Source organism: Chrysemys picta, chromosome 7, assembly GCF_011386835.1.
Source record: "Chrysemys picta bellii isolate R12L10 chromosome 7, ASM1138683v2, whole genome shotgun sequence".
NCBI lineage: Eukaryota > Metazoa > Chordata > Testudines > Emydidae > Chrysemys > Chrysemys picta.
Window position 1 is genome coordinate 59,588,407 of NC_088797.1, and position 14,367 is coordinate 59,602,773.

Here is a 14,367-nt window from a genome sequence, read left to right on the forward strand (position 1 = left end):
TTTATGAGAAATAGTTTACTGAAAGCATGATAACATATGCAAGATAAATTCCCAATCAAATTCTTTGAAGCTATTAAAGCAAAAGCAATGCTGCTGGAAAGCCAAAATCCCCAGGCCTCTTAAAGGAGGTAGCAAAAATATTTCTCACATTACTGACCGTCAGCCTGATAAGGCTAATTGCTTGCCTTTTACCTAGAATGATCCAGGAAGAAGGGTCATAAAATGGAGCTTAAGAGGGAAATAAACTCTATTCAAAAACTTATGAAGCCTTGTGATAAAATCCAGCAAGACTATAATGTCATACTGACTGGAATCAGGGAAGGCAGGGTTTGCCCAAATAACTGAATTTGTCAAGGAAAAGTGAAAAGGGACAAGTGAAGACCAAAGGGCAGAGAGTAAAGTATTCCTGGACAAAACCACAACATGATGAGAATCTGTTTAATCAGGAATTTCTCCTGCCAAGATCTCAGATTTAGAAAGAAATGTAAAGCACAGAAATGTAAGATAGCTCTCTGCGGCCCTGACCATTGGAACTGCATTAGTGTAGAAAAGGAAGACAGTTTTGTACTAGCCAGGGTAATTTATCTAAAGACCTGCACCTTTGCCTCCTCTAAATGCATTGTGAAGGTGCATGAGGGTTTTAACAGCCACAAATAAATAAAGGAGGATAATAAACATCACTCCTACTGCACTCTTATATGTATTTAAAACCCAACTATCATCCCACAAAGACAGTTTCCTGGGCATCAAGTCTAGTTCCCTTTTCTGCAAGCAACCCCACTCACAAACTTGTCAAGCACCATCTTAAAAACTAGTTAGACTGTTTGCTCCCACTACTCCTATTAGAAGTCGGTTCCAAACCTTCACTCATCTGATAGTTAGATATCTTCTTCTAATTTCTAGCCTAAATGTATTTATTTGGCAGTTTATACCCATTTGTTCTTCTGCCAACATTGTCCTTTAGCTTAAACAGCTCTTCTCCCTCTCTGGTGTTTACCCCCCAATGTATTTATAGAGCGCAATCAGATCCCCTCCCTACCTTCATTTTGCTAGGACAGAGGTTAGAAAAATAACACCATTTTACTAGCATACTGAGCAGATTTTCTTTAGAAATCATTGACACACAGTAAACGTGGAGCCCTACTACACTATTTTCACAAAGTCACTTTTCAGAGCAGAGCTACACTTTAAGCTGCAGCCCTGTAACAGGCTGCACTGCAGCAGTGTAATCAAGGTGACTAAGGGCTGGTCTACACTTAGTCCGGACTTCGGACTAAGGTACGCAAATTCAGCTACGTTAATAACGTAGCTGAATTCGAAGTACCTTAGTCCGGACTTACCGCGGTCCAGACGCGGCCGGAAGTCTCCCCCCCGTCGACGCCGCGTACTCCTCTCGGCGAGCTGGAGTACCGGCGTCGATTGTGAGCACTTCCGGGATCGATCCGGGATCGATTTATCGCGTCTTAACCAGACGCGATAAATCGATCCCAGAACATCGATGGCGTGCCTCCGGACCAGCCGGTAAGTGTAGACTAGGCCCAAGACATGAATAACTGTAGCACAGACTACACCTAGGAGAGAAAGATGCGCCCATCTCACCGAGCATAGGTAGGAAAAATGCTTTTTGATGAGGTTAGGAACACAAATGCCAAACCAGAAACTTCAGTACCAAGCACCATGCACCCTGCGACAATCGACGAGGCTGACAAAGACTGTCTACAGTAGCACTTTTGTCGGCAAAACTTTTATCTGTCAGGGGAGTGAAAAAACACACCTGACATAAGTTACACTGACAGAAGCACCGGTGTGGACAGCACTACTTCAGCGGGAAACGCTCTCCTGCCGACATAGCTACTACCGCTTGTTGGGTGATGGTTTAATTATGCCGATGGGTGAGCTCTCCGGAGCCCTTCAGCATAGAGCAGCTACACGGGAGACCTTATGGCCTCCCAGCTGAAGTAGTACAGTTGTGCCGCTGTAAAATCTCTAGTGTAGACATTGCCATAGTCACTCTCATTTCTTCCAGCTGCTTCTGCCAGTTACCTCAATTTTGTTATTAACTTGTGTTTAGGCATCAGATCAGTGAACCAGGTGTAGAACTAAGTCTCCTTACAACAGTGTAGGGAATTAGCTCTGCAAACTGCCAAGTGTAGCACCAAGGAAGGTGTGTGCAAACACAGGGACATATTAAATATTTTTATTACAGTAGGGCTCTGAGGCCCCATTGGGTTAGCCACTGTTAAAACATAAAAAGTTATGAAAACCCTTGACACTTATGTCTCATGAATGTGCCATAATCTGAGCTTTCCTTTAAAAACAAAAAAATGTCTAAACTTCATTAGTAGAAAAGCTCTCTATATCCCAAAGGGGAGAAGAGTCAAAGCCTCCAGGAAGTCCAGTAGGGCCCTTCATATTACCAGTACCAAACTTTAAGAAACAGAGCTAGATAGTAATAATACCCTCTCTAACACACAATTTCAATTCAACCACACTACCACTCTTAGTGCGCACAAAGAACAGGGAAAAAACATCACACTGCAAAATACAACTGTTGTTGTTATTATGACTGTAAATATGACACACAGTTTCAACAGTGCAGATTGTATAGTTGATTACTTTAAAGCCATAATGCAAAGAAGTCGGAGTGTGTATTTAAATAAGATAGGAAATTTTGAGTGTGTAATCAACTACATTCCTTTCTTGTCTGCTATGACAGTAATTTTAAAGATTATAATTATTAAATTATTAAATACTGCAGTGCTGGAAAGTGTGTTCAGATTGTATGCTGGACTGTGATTTTCAATTCTTCTGTGTGTGTACTGTTGCATTCTTTTCACAGTTGGAAAAATAGTTCTCGCTCTTTGGTCCCCCCACAAAGAGACCCAATGCCCAGGTCTGGAGACGTTTACACAGCTACATTTCTAATTGAAACTTGAGTTAGGTCCCTTGCACCCTCTCCTAAGTGAGCTGAAGAATTACCTTTTGTTGGGGCCATAACAGATGCCACAGGAGCTAGTTACTTCTCAGGACAAGGAAGCGCCTCTCTCAGCTGATCCAAGTCATGGTGCAGCTCCCAAATGCCATTTGCTGCTCTCTCCTTACAGTGAGACGCCTCAATATCCCTCCTCTATCCACCCACCCACCCTTCTCTGGTCATGGCTACCTGACCAACTCCAACATTTTACTGATCTTGCTAGAAGTCACTTCGAGATTGAGCATTTTAAGTCTTTACCTTCAATCAAGTCATGCCAAACAAGCTCCCTTATTAACCATACATCAACCACAGCTGCCCACTCTTCCCCATTCTACCCGTCACTGCTGCACACCAACTTACCAGTCACTGGCAAGTGAAACACTCCCTATCAAAACTCACCCACAGTCATATGACACTCCAAATATCTCCCCACTCTGGGGATGTCTACACTTACCTCCAGAGCGATCGATCCAGCAGGAGTCGCTTTATTGCGTCGAGTGAAGAGGTGATAAATCGACCACCGAGCGCTCTCCCGTAGACTCTTGTACTCCACCGGAGTGAGAAGCACAGGCGGAGTCGACGGGGGAGCGTCAGCAGTTGACCTACTGCAGTGAAGACACCGCGGTAAGTGGATCTAAGTACGTTGACTTCAGCTACATTATTCACCTCTCCCCATCCCCAGTGTCGACCAGGCCTTAGTCCAGGGGTCAGCAACCTTTCAGAAGTGGTGTGCCGAGTCTTCATTTATTCACTCTAATTTAAGGTTTTGCGTGCCAGGAGTACATTTTAATGTTTTTAGAAGGTCTCTGTCTATAAGTCTATAATATATAACTAAACTATTGTTGTATGTAAAGTAAATAAGGTTTTTAAAATGTTTAAGAAGCTTCATTTAAAAGTAAATTAAAATGCAGAGCCCCCCGGACCGGTGGCCAGGACCCGGGCAGTGTGAGTACCACTGAAAATCAGCTCACGTGCTGCCTTTGGCACACGTGCCATAGGTTGCCTACCCCTGCCTTAGTCTCTGCAATATGAGCCCTTTCCACCCCCAATTCTTCTGACCAGACTCCCTGCCCAGAACAAGACCTCAGGCCACACTGGGCAAAAGGCAGTCAGAAATGATACACTCTAGCCGAGTTTTATTTTTTCCCCAATGGTTTTAGGCGCCTATACCTGAAAATACCCTCATTTACACTTTGCTATAGTCAGACAAATGTCACCGTTATACCAGACAGATCCATTTTACTATCCTCATTTCAGTATTGCATTATTCTTTAGAACCTGCTTTTCATATGGAGCTGCAAATATGAAATGTTTATTTCGTATTCCTGTCCAATTTCAATAGGAATCTTTATATTCAGCTCCAAAGTGGTAATGTGATAGATAAACCAGGTTATCACATTAATTTCATCATGGCAGCTCTTGGGAAATTCACCTTAGTTTGAACTCAACATGAAAAGTATCATTTCCCAATATTATTTTGTCTCAGTCTCAGTTAAAGGTGACCTGAAGACAGGGGGAAGAAAATTGGACTTGTGCCCTTTCCCCCCCCCGCTTTTAAAAATATCAGGTAACAAGTCTCATCTTTCCTGGTTTTGCTAAAGAGAGCTTTGCTCAGATCACAATCTGCATATTTCTCAGCCCTTAACTGAAAGGGTGAATGTGGGGAATCTTTAAGAAAGACGTCTTCCTTCCCACTTGCTTCTCAGGCATTTGGTTTTTTATTTGTTATTTTGCTTAACACCTATTTTATTTCACAGAATTTTGAGCAGCTTGAATATAAATTATTACCCCTCCCCATTAAACAGATTTTACTATCTCTGATGTCACAATCCTACCAGGTATCCAGTGCCTTGTGTACACCAAGAATTGCAAGGAATTCTTCTATCATTGGCTTAGCTCTGGCATGGCCACAGGTGTTTTTAATCACTCTGTCATCTAGATGTACTCTGAAGAGGGCTAGAGGAAACAGTGATAAAAACACCAGGACTCTTACCACACTAGCGCTTCCACCATTGCTGTACAGGTGGTGTGATAACAGTGGGAGAATTCCCTAAAATTCTCAGTGTAGATATATCTCACTTGACTAGACTACTGGGAAAAAACTGGACAGACGACCTGAATTTAGAGGTTTTTAAGGTCAGGCTTGACAAAGCCCTTGCTGGGATGATTTCGTTGGGAATTGGTACTGCTTTGCACAGAGGGTTGGACTAGATGACCTCCTGAGGTCCCTTCCAACCCTGATAGTCTATGAATTTCTGTTGTAAAAAAGCAAACAAAACAAACTGGGTTTTTGGAAAAACAACCTTTCAGACCTTCCTTTGTACATCATTCACAGCGAATCAATCACAAAAGTTCAGAAACCCCAATTTCCTCCCTCCACACCCCACTCTGGAAATCACATTAATTTGAATAACTCCAGCTGCATCAGGTGTTGAAATGTTAAATAAAAGCATTTCAGATTTTATTTACAGCAGTCCAAAGCCCTCTCCTTCAGTTAGTTCACTGAAGTCAATGGAGTTGTACTAGGGATGAATTTTGCCGCACAATGTTAGATAAATTAGTTTCAAGCACCATATTTTGTTACAGAATGTTATAAAATATATGTTGGATATGCAATGTGTTAATCGCATTTAGATACATATTTATGACCGATATTGACACATCTCTGAAATATAAAGGACAGATCAGATACCAGTGTGATTATTTTATTTGGTCCACGAGAACTTTAAAAGGATGAAGTACAGCAAACAATAGCTGGAAGTGACCACTTCTGATGGTCAAAAATCCTGCAATTATCATGTGTCATACAATTTATATCTAAACCTACTCAAAATCTGAACTGGAAAAAAAATAGAATATGGTATTTCAAAGCCACCTCTATGTATACATACAAATTATACTTATGTGAATGAATCATCTTGGAAAGAAGCACACTGGCATACAATGTACGTTCAAGCTTCAGCAAAAACATGTGATTATTAATCTTCTCCATGGGATTTCACATAAATCTGACAATTTCTGCTTCCATCAGTAATGCTTATTTACTAAACACTGGATTGGATTTAAAGCGACCAAAAAAAAAAAAAAAAGTGTCTATGCATCAGAACACACCATTTTGTCCTAATTGTCTAGCAGATTCTTAATCTTCGCTATTTCACGCTGGGTTTTCCGGCAGCCCACTGTAGCTCTTTTTCCCCCGCTTTAAAACCAGCAGCGAAGTTAACAGCTAGGGACAGCATCCATACTAAATAAGACACACAAAGCAAGTGACAATGTTCGAACGTACTTGCCAAATGAAATCACGTCAGTGTGTCTCACACACACAGCAATGCAAATAATGTTCAGAAATAGAACAAAGACCCTTTGTTATTGTTCTATGGGGTTTTGTATATCTCCTTCTCTATCTTATGCTGAACTCTTCACTCAGCATTAGAACATGGATCTAGTAGAAAATGAACACGACTTAAAATAGATTCTGCCAGCATTGTGGAGATGCATCATTGGAAATTGGGGTTTTCCACACTCACTCATTCAGAGTTATATTTTAGCAGGATCTTCTCAATGTTAACCCACCCCACACACATACACACATTTTTTAATATTGATAAAAGTGCTAATATAGTTTCAATATATTTTAGCATTAACATATGAAAGTTAGAAGACAGCATGCTCTCTCTCTCTCTAAGGATTACTGCCTTACAAAGGACAGAATGCTAGCACAAATTGGGAAGGGAGTATTTAAAAAAAAAATCTAGTTTCATTATTAGAATTGAACAAGGTATCACACAGAAAGGGATTGTTGAAGCAGCTCGCTAATGAGGAGTCTCAATAGTAGGCCGTCTTGATAGACTGCTTTACTTTACACACAGATTTGTTCTGCAAAGCTTAATGCCATCCCTACAGTGAACTATAAGCCAAGATACTCTGCTGACAAGGCACTCTCCTACCTGAAGCTTCATTTTCCAGCACGGATGCATATGTGAATCCTTAGTGTGGCTTCCCCTTCTTGCATGACTCCTGCTATCCAGACTAAAGAGACGGGAGCTGTGCAAGCACAGCTGCTGACTGCCCTACATTTGCCTGCAGATGAAGAGAAAGAGTTGGTACTGCACTTGCCTGGGCTTGTTTAAGCCCCCTAAGTACAACACTAGTGTAGCTCAAACTGGACTAACTACTTCCTCCAGCTGATCCCAATGAAAGACGCCTGTGATAAATAATGCATGAGAACTCTCAAGAACACACTTCATTCCTTCCAGCAGCTGATCTCCACCTCCCCTACCAAAAACAGCGGTTGTAGTGTAAAAATCTTTAGCAATTCTTGTAAGCTGAATCATATAAAATCTCCCAGAGTCCAAGGAGCTGAATGACTAACATATAGGAAAGAAAACCACCGAAAAGAGTAAGGTTGTTTGTTTGTTTTAAATGATCTTTTCAGATCCAAAGAGATACAGGCAGAAGAGATCATGTTTAGCACTGAGCTGTACAACCAGATTATATAATCCTAGTAAATGTGTACAGTGGTTCTGTAGTTTGTTTATCATCTACTTGGGGTGGTGGGCTAGGGAAACCACAAAGATCTCAACCTTGAGGATGGACGTAGATAACATGGGTTATAGAAAGCAAACAATTATGCAAACCACAGAAAAGTACAACAGAAGAGGAGAAAGGAGTGGGGAAACGTATTCTCTGGCTGGCAAGTTAATTTACTATTTAGAAAGCAGGAACAGATTGTGTAGAGGAATTTGGGGGAGGGGGAAAAAATCTCCCTGTCCCCTCCCCCACACTGACAAATAAACAACCAAATTAACATGCTTCTTCTCTGGGCACAGAGTTCAGATGTCTTGGCATAACTTTGAGAGTTACTACAGTACTACCACTTGTTTTAGGGCTTTAAGGACCTCGTTTCACAAGGGCGGAAGCACAACTACATGTGCAAATTTAAGGCTAATCTTCATGTGCTTTATTTGCGGGCATGATTAACTTGGTGGCATGTTTAACAATACCTATTGTTATCTGCAATACTTCAAATCTGTTGCTTGCAATGACTTTGCTCTGACTTGGTTATCAGGTCTCGAATTGGTCCATTTGTTAACAGTTCAAATTCACATGACTTAGGGTTACCATATTTCAGCAAGCAAAAAAGAGGACGGGAGGAGCCCCGCCCCCATCCTGCCCTGGCCTCGCCCCATCCTGTCCTAGCCCCGCCTCTGCCCCTCCCACTTCCCCCCCTCAGAACTCCCAACCCTCCCCCGGCTCCTTGACCCCTGACTGCCCCCTCCTGGGACCCCTGCCCCTGACTGCCCCCCAGGACTCCACCCCCTACCTAAGCCTCCCTGCCTCTTGTGCCCTGACTGCCCCCTCCTAAGACCCCCCCCAAATGCCCCCCAGGACCGTACCCCCTACCTGTACCCTGACTGCCCCAACCCTTATCCCAACCCTTATCCACACCCCCACCCCCAGACAGACCCCTGGGACTCCCACACCCCATCCAACCACTCTCCCCCCCTGACAGCCCCCCCCAGAACTCCCGACCCATCTAAACCCCTCTGCTCCCTGTCCCCTGAGTGCTCCGATCCCTCTCCCCACTCCTGCCCCCTGACAGCCCCGCCCCCAGAACTCCCAACCCCCTGCTCCTTGTCCCCTGACTGCCCCCTCCTGGGACCCCTGCTCCTAACTGCCCTCCAGAACCCCACCCCCTACCTAAGCCTCCCTGTTCCTTGTCCCCTAACTGCCCCCTCCTAAGACCCCCCCCAAAATGCCCCCCAGGATCCTACCCCCTACTTGTACCCTGACTGCCCAAAACCTTATCCACACCCCCCCCCAGAAAGACCCGCCCGAACTCCCGACTCCCCCCCCGTCTTTTGACTGCCCCCTCCAGAACCTCCCTGCCCCTTCTCCAACCCCCTGGGCCCCTTGTTGTTGGTCTTTCTTCACCTAATGTCTCTGTGAACTTGCTCAGGAACTGCCTGAGCCGCTCGTCCCGGCACGCTGGGCAGCAGTGGGGGAGGAGCTCCAGACTGCCGGAGACGATCTGCGAACGCAGGGAGGGAGTGAGCTCCGCTGCAGGAGGGAGGAGGGGGAAGCGGAGGAGGGGGCTCTCTCTGGCTGTCGGAGCCCCATGTAAGTGGCACCATCTGGCCAGCTGCTCTGTTAGCCGCGCGCGCTCTGCATGGGGGGGAGGGAGGGGGGGAAGTCCGGACATTTACAAATTCCCCCCGGACTCTATTTTTAGCTCAAAAAGCCGGACATGTCCGGGGGAATCTGGACGAATGGTAACCCTACATGACTTAGCTTTAATAAGCAGGTCTGTACACAAGAGTCCATGTTCTCATCTGGCAGGTAGTTTCTTGTAAAGGAAAGGTGGCTTTAGTATTATGATTTATTATTTGTATTGTGACAGCACCTAGGTGCCACAGTCATGGATCAGGGCTCTAATGTGTTAGGTACTGTACAAACAGAACAAAAAGGTGGTGCCTGCCCCAAAGAGCTACCAGTCTCAGTATAAGATGACTACAACGGAGCATGGGGAAACAAAGAGAAAATATCAGTCAGTACAATAAGCAGCACTCACAGCATACCTGCTGTCTAGCTGCTGTCAATTTTTGAAAGCAACACAGCACAGAACATTTTTGCACGGATCATGGAAGTCTCAGAATGTTTGAATAACTTTAGCTAGCCATGTGCAGGCCCGGTCATGCTCTCACTGGAATGTATCATAGATCTCCAGGGCCTCTGCACCTGCCGCATGTAGCGGTGTGGGAGGATTTGACCCTCTTCAGTTTCTCTTCACTGTCACTTGCTTCCAGGAAGATCTGACATTGCTGCAGCACATCCATCCCACCCCCAGTTCTCTTCTAAACTGAGGGGTTCATGTGATGTCACTCCCTTTTTTTGGCCAAAGATTTAGTTTATATGCAATTAGGCTTTATTGCCATGTATCATGAGACTCACTATAGAAACTGTGCAAGCGCATAAATCACTTGCAAACACAACTGTAGTAACTGCATGCAAATTCAATGTGCTCTTGCATGCACATTTTTGCATAAAACCCTAGAGTTCTTCACTTTTAAAAATCTGGCGCTAACTGTTCTTTTCTCCATCCCTCTCTCTTGCTATTCCTATTTTACTAACAGGAATGCAAAGGCTTAGGCCTTGGCTACACTTGCGAGTTACAGCGCTGTAAAGCCTCCCCCAGCGCTGTAACTCACTCCCCGTCCACACTGGCAGGGCACTTGCAGCACTGTATCTCCCTGGGTACACCGGTGCAGGTACTCCACCTCCCCGAGAAGCATAAGAGATACAGTGGAGTGGCTACGACTCTCCCCTGTGAGTGTGTACCAGGAATCAACCTGCCCCGCTGTACTGATCACCTTGTCAAGTGGACAATCCTCTCCATTGTTGTGACTAGCTGCAGGAATGCTGAAGTGCCGGTTTCAAAGCTCGTACCACAGAGAAAAAGCAAACAGTTTGCTGTTTGCTTTGAGTGAGTGATTGAATGAGCAGGGGGCCAGGAGTTCGGAACTTGCAAAATAGAGTGCTGACACGCTCCAAAAAGCACTCTCTCTCCCCCCACACTCCCTCTCCCCCCCCCATTTGAAAAGCATGTTGTAGCCACATGAATGCTGGGATAGCTGCCCATAATGCACCACTCCCGACTCTGCAAATGTTGCAAGTGTGGCCACGCCACTGTGCTGGCAGCTGTCAGTGTGGACAGACTGCAGCACTTTCCCTACTCGGCTGTATGAAGACAGGTTTACCTCACAGCACTATACAGCTGCAAGTGTAGCCAAGGCCTTAGGCTATGCACTGGTGCAGCTGTGCCGTTGTAAGCTCTCTAGTATAGCCGCTCTAAGCCGATGGGAGAGAGCTCTCCCATCAACTTAATTAATCCACCCCTAACGAGCGATGGCAGCTATGTTGGCAGGAGAAGCTCTCCTGCCAACATAGCACTGTCCACACTGGCACTTAGGTCGATGTAACTTACGTTGCTCCAGGGGGTGGTTTAGTCACACCCCTGAGCGACACAAGTTATACCGACATAAGGGGTAGTGTGGACATTGCCTTACACTAGAGGAAAAGGATCTGGGTCCAGCAAGAGCTGTCCAATCTAAGTTAGCGTGCCCCATCAATCCATTCTTTCCCAAAGGTATGCCACTTTCTTCTACATTATATATAGTGCAATAAAGGTTAGTACAGCATAGTCATATGTAAGATTAAGATTAAAAACCTCTCCCTTTTCAAGAAGGAAGCCAACAGAAATACACATCGTTAGTTGGGGGAGGAGGGGCAGGGAAGAAAAGTCCAGAGTGCTCTGATATTGCTATATCAAAGGCCGTTTAAGTAGGGGATTACTGCCCAAAAATCATTTAGATTATTTTCAAGATATTGCAATATCTGAAATATGGCATTTAAAGTTTTCTAAGAAACAAGGTGAAATACTAATTTCTGTCTGTCGGAGTTCATGCAATATTCTCAGGCAATGCAGCACTACTCTGAAAAGTGACTAACAATGGCATCGCAGGATAGCATACTTATTGTGTCTTAATGGTCCCAGATCAAATTTGCTTAGTTTACAAGTAAAATATGTTTTTTTCTGAATGTCAGTCCTGCAAACTCCATCTGAAACCCAAAAGACAAGCTCTAGTTTTTGGTGCATGCATCACCACCAGTAATACACATTCCATATAGCATAATTCTGCCCTCAATTGTTCCTGTGCAAGTGCCTGGTCTTCAATTTGGTCCTGCACCTGGAATTTTATTAACAAATCTGTTGATAATATATGAGCAAGAATCAAATCCAGCTTCCTCTCCAAGAACTGGGTTGGTTCTGTGGAGCTAACAGGAGTGACAAGAACTATACAAACTTGTTTGTTATAAGAATGCAGAGCTGTGAATTAATATATAGGGGGACAGATCTGTTGATTAAGGTGCCATTTTTATATAGTTTCTATAAATATCTTCATTGGGAAATCTGTTATCCCACTTTGGATACATCAGTGTTTCAGGTTAATGCTATGGAGTCTATTTTTCCTTCTATGTGTACACTTTTATTTTTAAGAGTTGTGCACAAGCATCAAGCGGAGAACGTACATTCAGTTTAAATGGACCCTGTAGCAAGAGAAACAAAGGGCTCTATTACCAGTCCTTGAGTCTCCCACTGCTATCACTGGCCTCTTGCCTGCACAAGGTTTGTGGCATTAGTCCCATTATGTGCTACAACAGGAATGTAACTGTTCCATGAGAAACAAACCAGAACACATGTTGATGCAAGCATGGGAGTAATTAAGTATTGTTCACAATTTACTTGTTCTTCATTGGGCATTTCGATTAAAAACATGGCTAATGAGAGTTTTATAGTATATTTGGCCTCATAGAAATTCCATGAAGAATTCATGAGTAATGAAATATCTTTTAAAAAGATAAGGAGGGCCATTTCTTTCTGAAGGATTCCTTTAAACCAAAACTGTGAGGCATGCCCGGAGGAATGTTTGGGGGGTGGGCGGGGCCCAGGCCAGCCCCATGAGTGGCGGGAAGGAAGGGCCACCCAGAGCTGCTCTGCCCCCCAGCTCTGGTCTAACTCTGCCCCATCCCCAGCTGCAGCTCCAAGCTCAGCCGTGGCCCCGGACTCCAGCCCAGCTCCCGACTGTGGCTCCAGCCATGGCTCTGCTCCCAGTCCTGGCTCCTGACCGCAGCTCTGGCACAGCTCCTGGCCCTGGTTCCTGATCGTGCCTCCCATGGGGCACGGACTGGGGTTTGGGTGGCTGGGTGGGAGCAACTGAAAATTTTTGGCACCACTGCTTTAAATTAACTCAGGGTTTTTAAATCTCACAATTTGATTATGAGCCTCACGATATTTTGGCATTTTCCTTAAAGCCCCAGTACCTGATTACAGGAAAAAAATCTTGGGAACATGAACACTAATGTGTCTAAACCCAGAAGTTAAATAAAAAGAACTCCAAAGTTATCACTTTAAAAAGATTTCAGGATTTTAAGTCAATCATGATTTTTGAGGGCATGCTTCATGTTGTTTGAATGCTTGGGGTTGGCAGTACTGTTAACTCCTTTGGCTTGAAATAAAACGTTATATTTATTTTCTTAAATCAAAAGAGAATAGTCCTCAAACTGCCAAGTAACTGATCTTTTAAAATTAACAGCAGCTCTATAGCATCACCACATGCCTGAAGATTTATAGTGTTGCCACTGTAAGCGGAAAGATACAGCAGCTTTTCAGCGTGGCAAAACGACCCTACAGAGCAAAACTGTCTTTCATTCATGTGCAGTTATTAGGGGAGACTTAAAATACTGTGTGCAGCATTATGCTAGGGGCCAGGCTGAATCATTTTTGTTAAATACCTATGCCACTGGCCAGCCAGTTAATTTTACAGTCAAATCTTGTACAGTCTATATCTCATTTTTGAATAACTGCAGTCTCCTGGGGAAATTCTTTGCTAGGCCATCTGCTCATTTTGCACAAATCATGCTTTCAGACCTTATGAAAAATTCTGTGCTGCCAATCATAACTCTCTGATGTCTATGCTAAACACTGTAACAGAATCTGAAACCTGCACTATGAGGAGGTTAATTAACACTGACTGGTAAAACATTTTTAAATATTGGTGGTAAAATGGGTCACTTCCTTGCACCTTAGCTAATGGACTCAAGTAATGTAACAATTTATGCTCCTCATTTGTCTTAGGTCAGGAAATCGTAGGTATAACAGTCACAATTAAGGAGCAACATGATTAACGTGCTTTCATTATGGGACACTCTACACTTAATTTGCCTGGAGGTGAATACTGTCAATCATTTCAAAAGAAATTCTGGGCATTTCATTATTAGTTATTGACAAAATGAAGACAGTAAATAGAGAGCAGTGAAAATGGTCAGGAAGGACTTGTGAGGAGAGACTGAAAAAGTACAACTCAGCTAAGTAGGACAAAATAACAGGTTCAGCTGGGTGACATTTTCTGGACAAATAGATTATCTGCCAAAAATGCAGTTTTGGATCAATCAACACTATTTGCAGGTAGGGGTCAAATTCAGCAAATACTTTGGTCTGGAGAAAAATAATGAAGAAGAAAAAAAAAAAGGTTGAAAAGTTTTGACATTTTCATTTTGAAATTTTAGTTTTTAAAACAGGAGGGATAGCTCAGTGGTTTGAGCATTGGCCTGCTAAACCCAGGGTTGCGAGTTCAATCCTTGAGGGGGCCACTTAGGGATCTGGGGCAAAATCAGTACTTGGTCCTGCTAGTGAAGGCAGGGGGCTGGACTCGATGACCTTTCAAGGTCCCTTCCCGTTCTAGGAGATAGGATATCTCCATTAATTTATTTATTTATTTAGGAAAAATATGCCCAAAACAAAAAGAAGAAAAAAAATTTAGTTTTGGGCAACA

The 14,367-nt window shown here is 43.8% G+C and overlaps 1 protein-coding gene across 8 annotated transcripts in view; it reads right to left on the reverse strand.

The window, feature by feature from the left end:
- MARCHF8 (membrane associated ring-CH-type finger 8) overlaps positions 1-14,367 on the reverse strand; it is a 193,980-nt gene that overhangs the window by 100,790 nt on the left and 78,823 nt on the right. Inside the window, exon 1 of one of the 8 annotated variants that reach the window (XM_024111939.3) lies at positions 6,922-8,153. The exons of the other annotated variants lie outside the window; for them this stretch is intronic. Coding sequence (XP_023967707.2) covers positions 6,922-6,951 — 30 coding nt within the window. The 5' untranslated portion in view covers positions 6,952-8,153. Of the gene's footprint in view, positions 1-6,921; positions 8,154-14,367 lie in introns of those variants that run through there. 8 annotated transcript variants of the gene reach the window in all.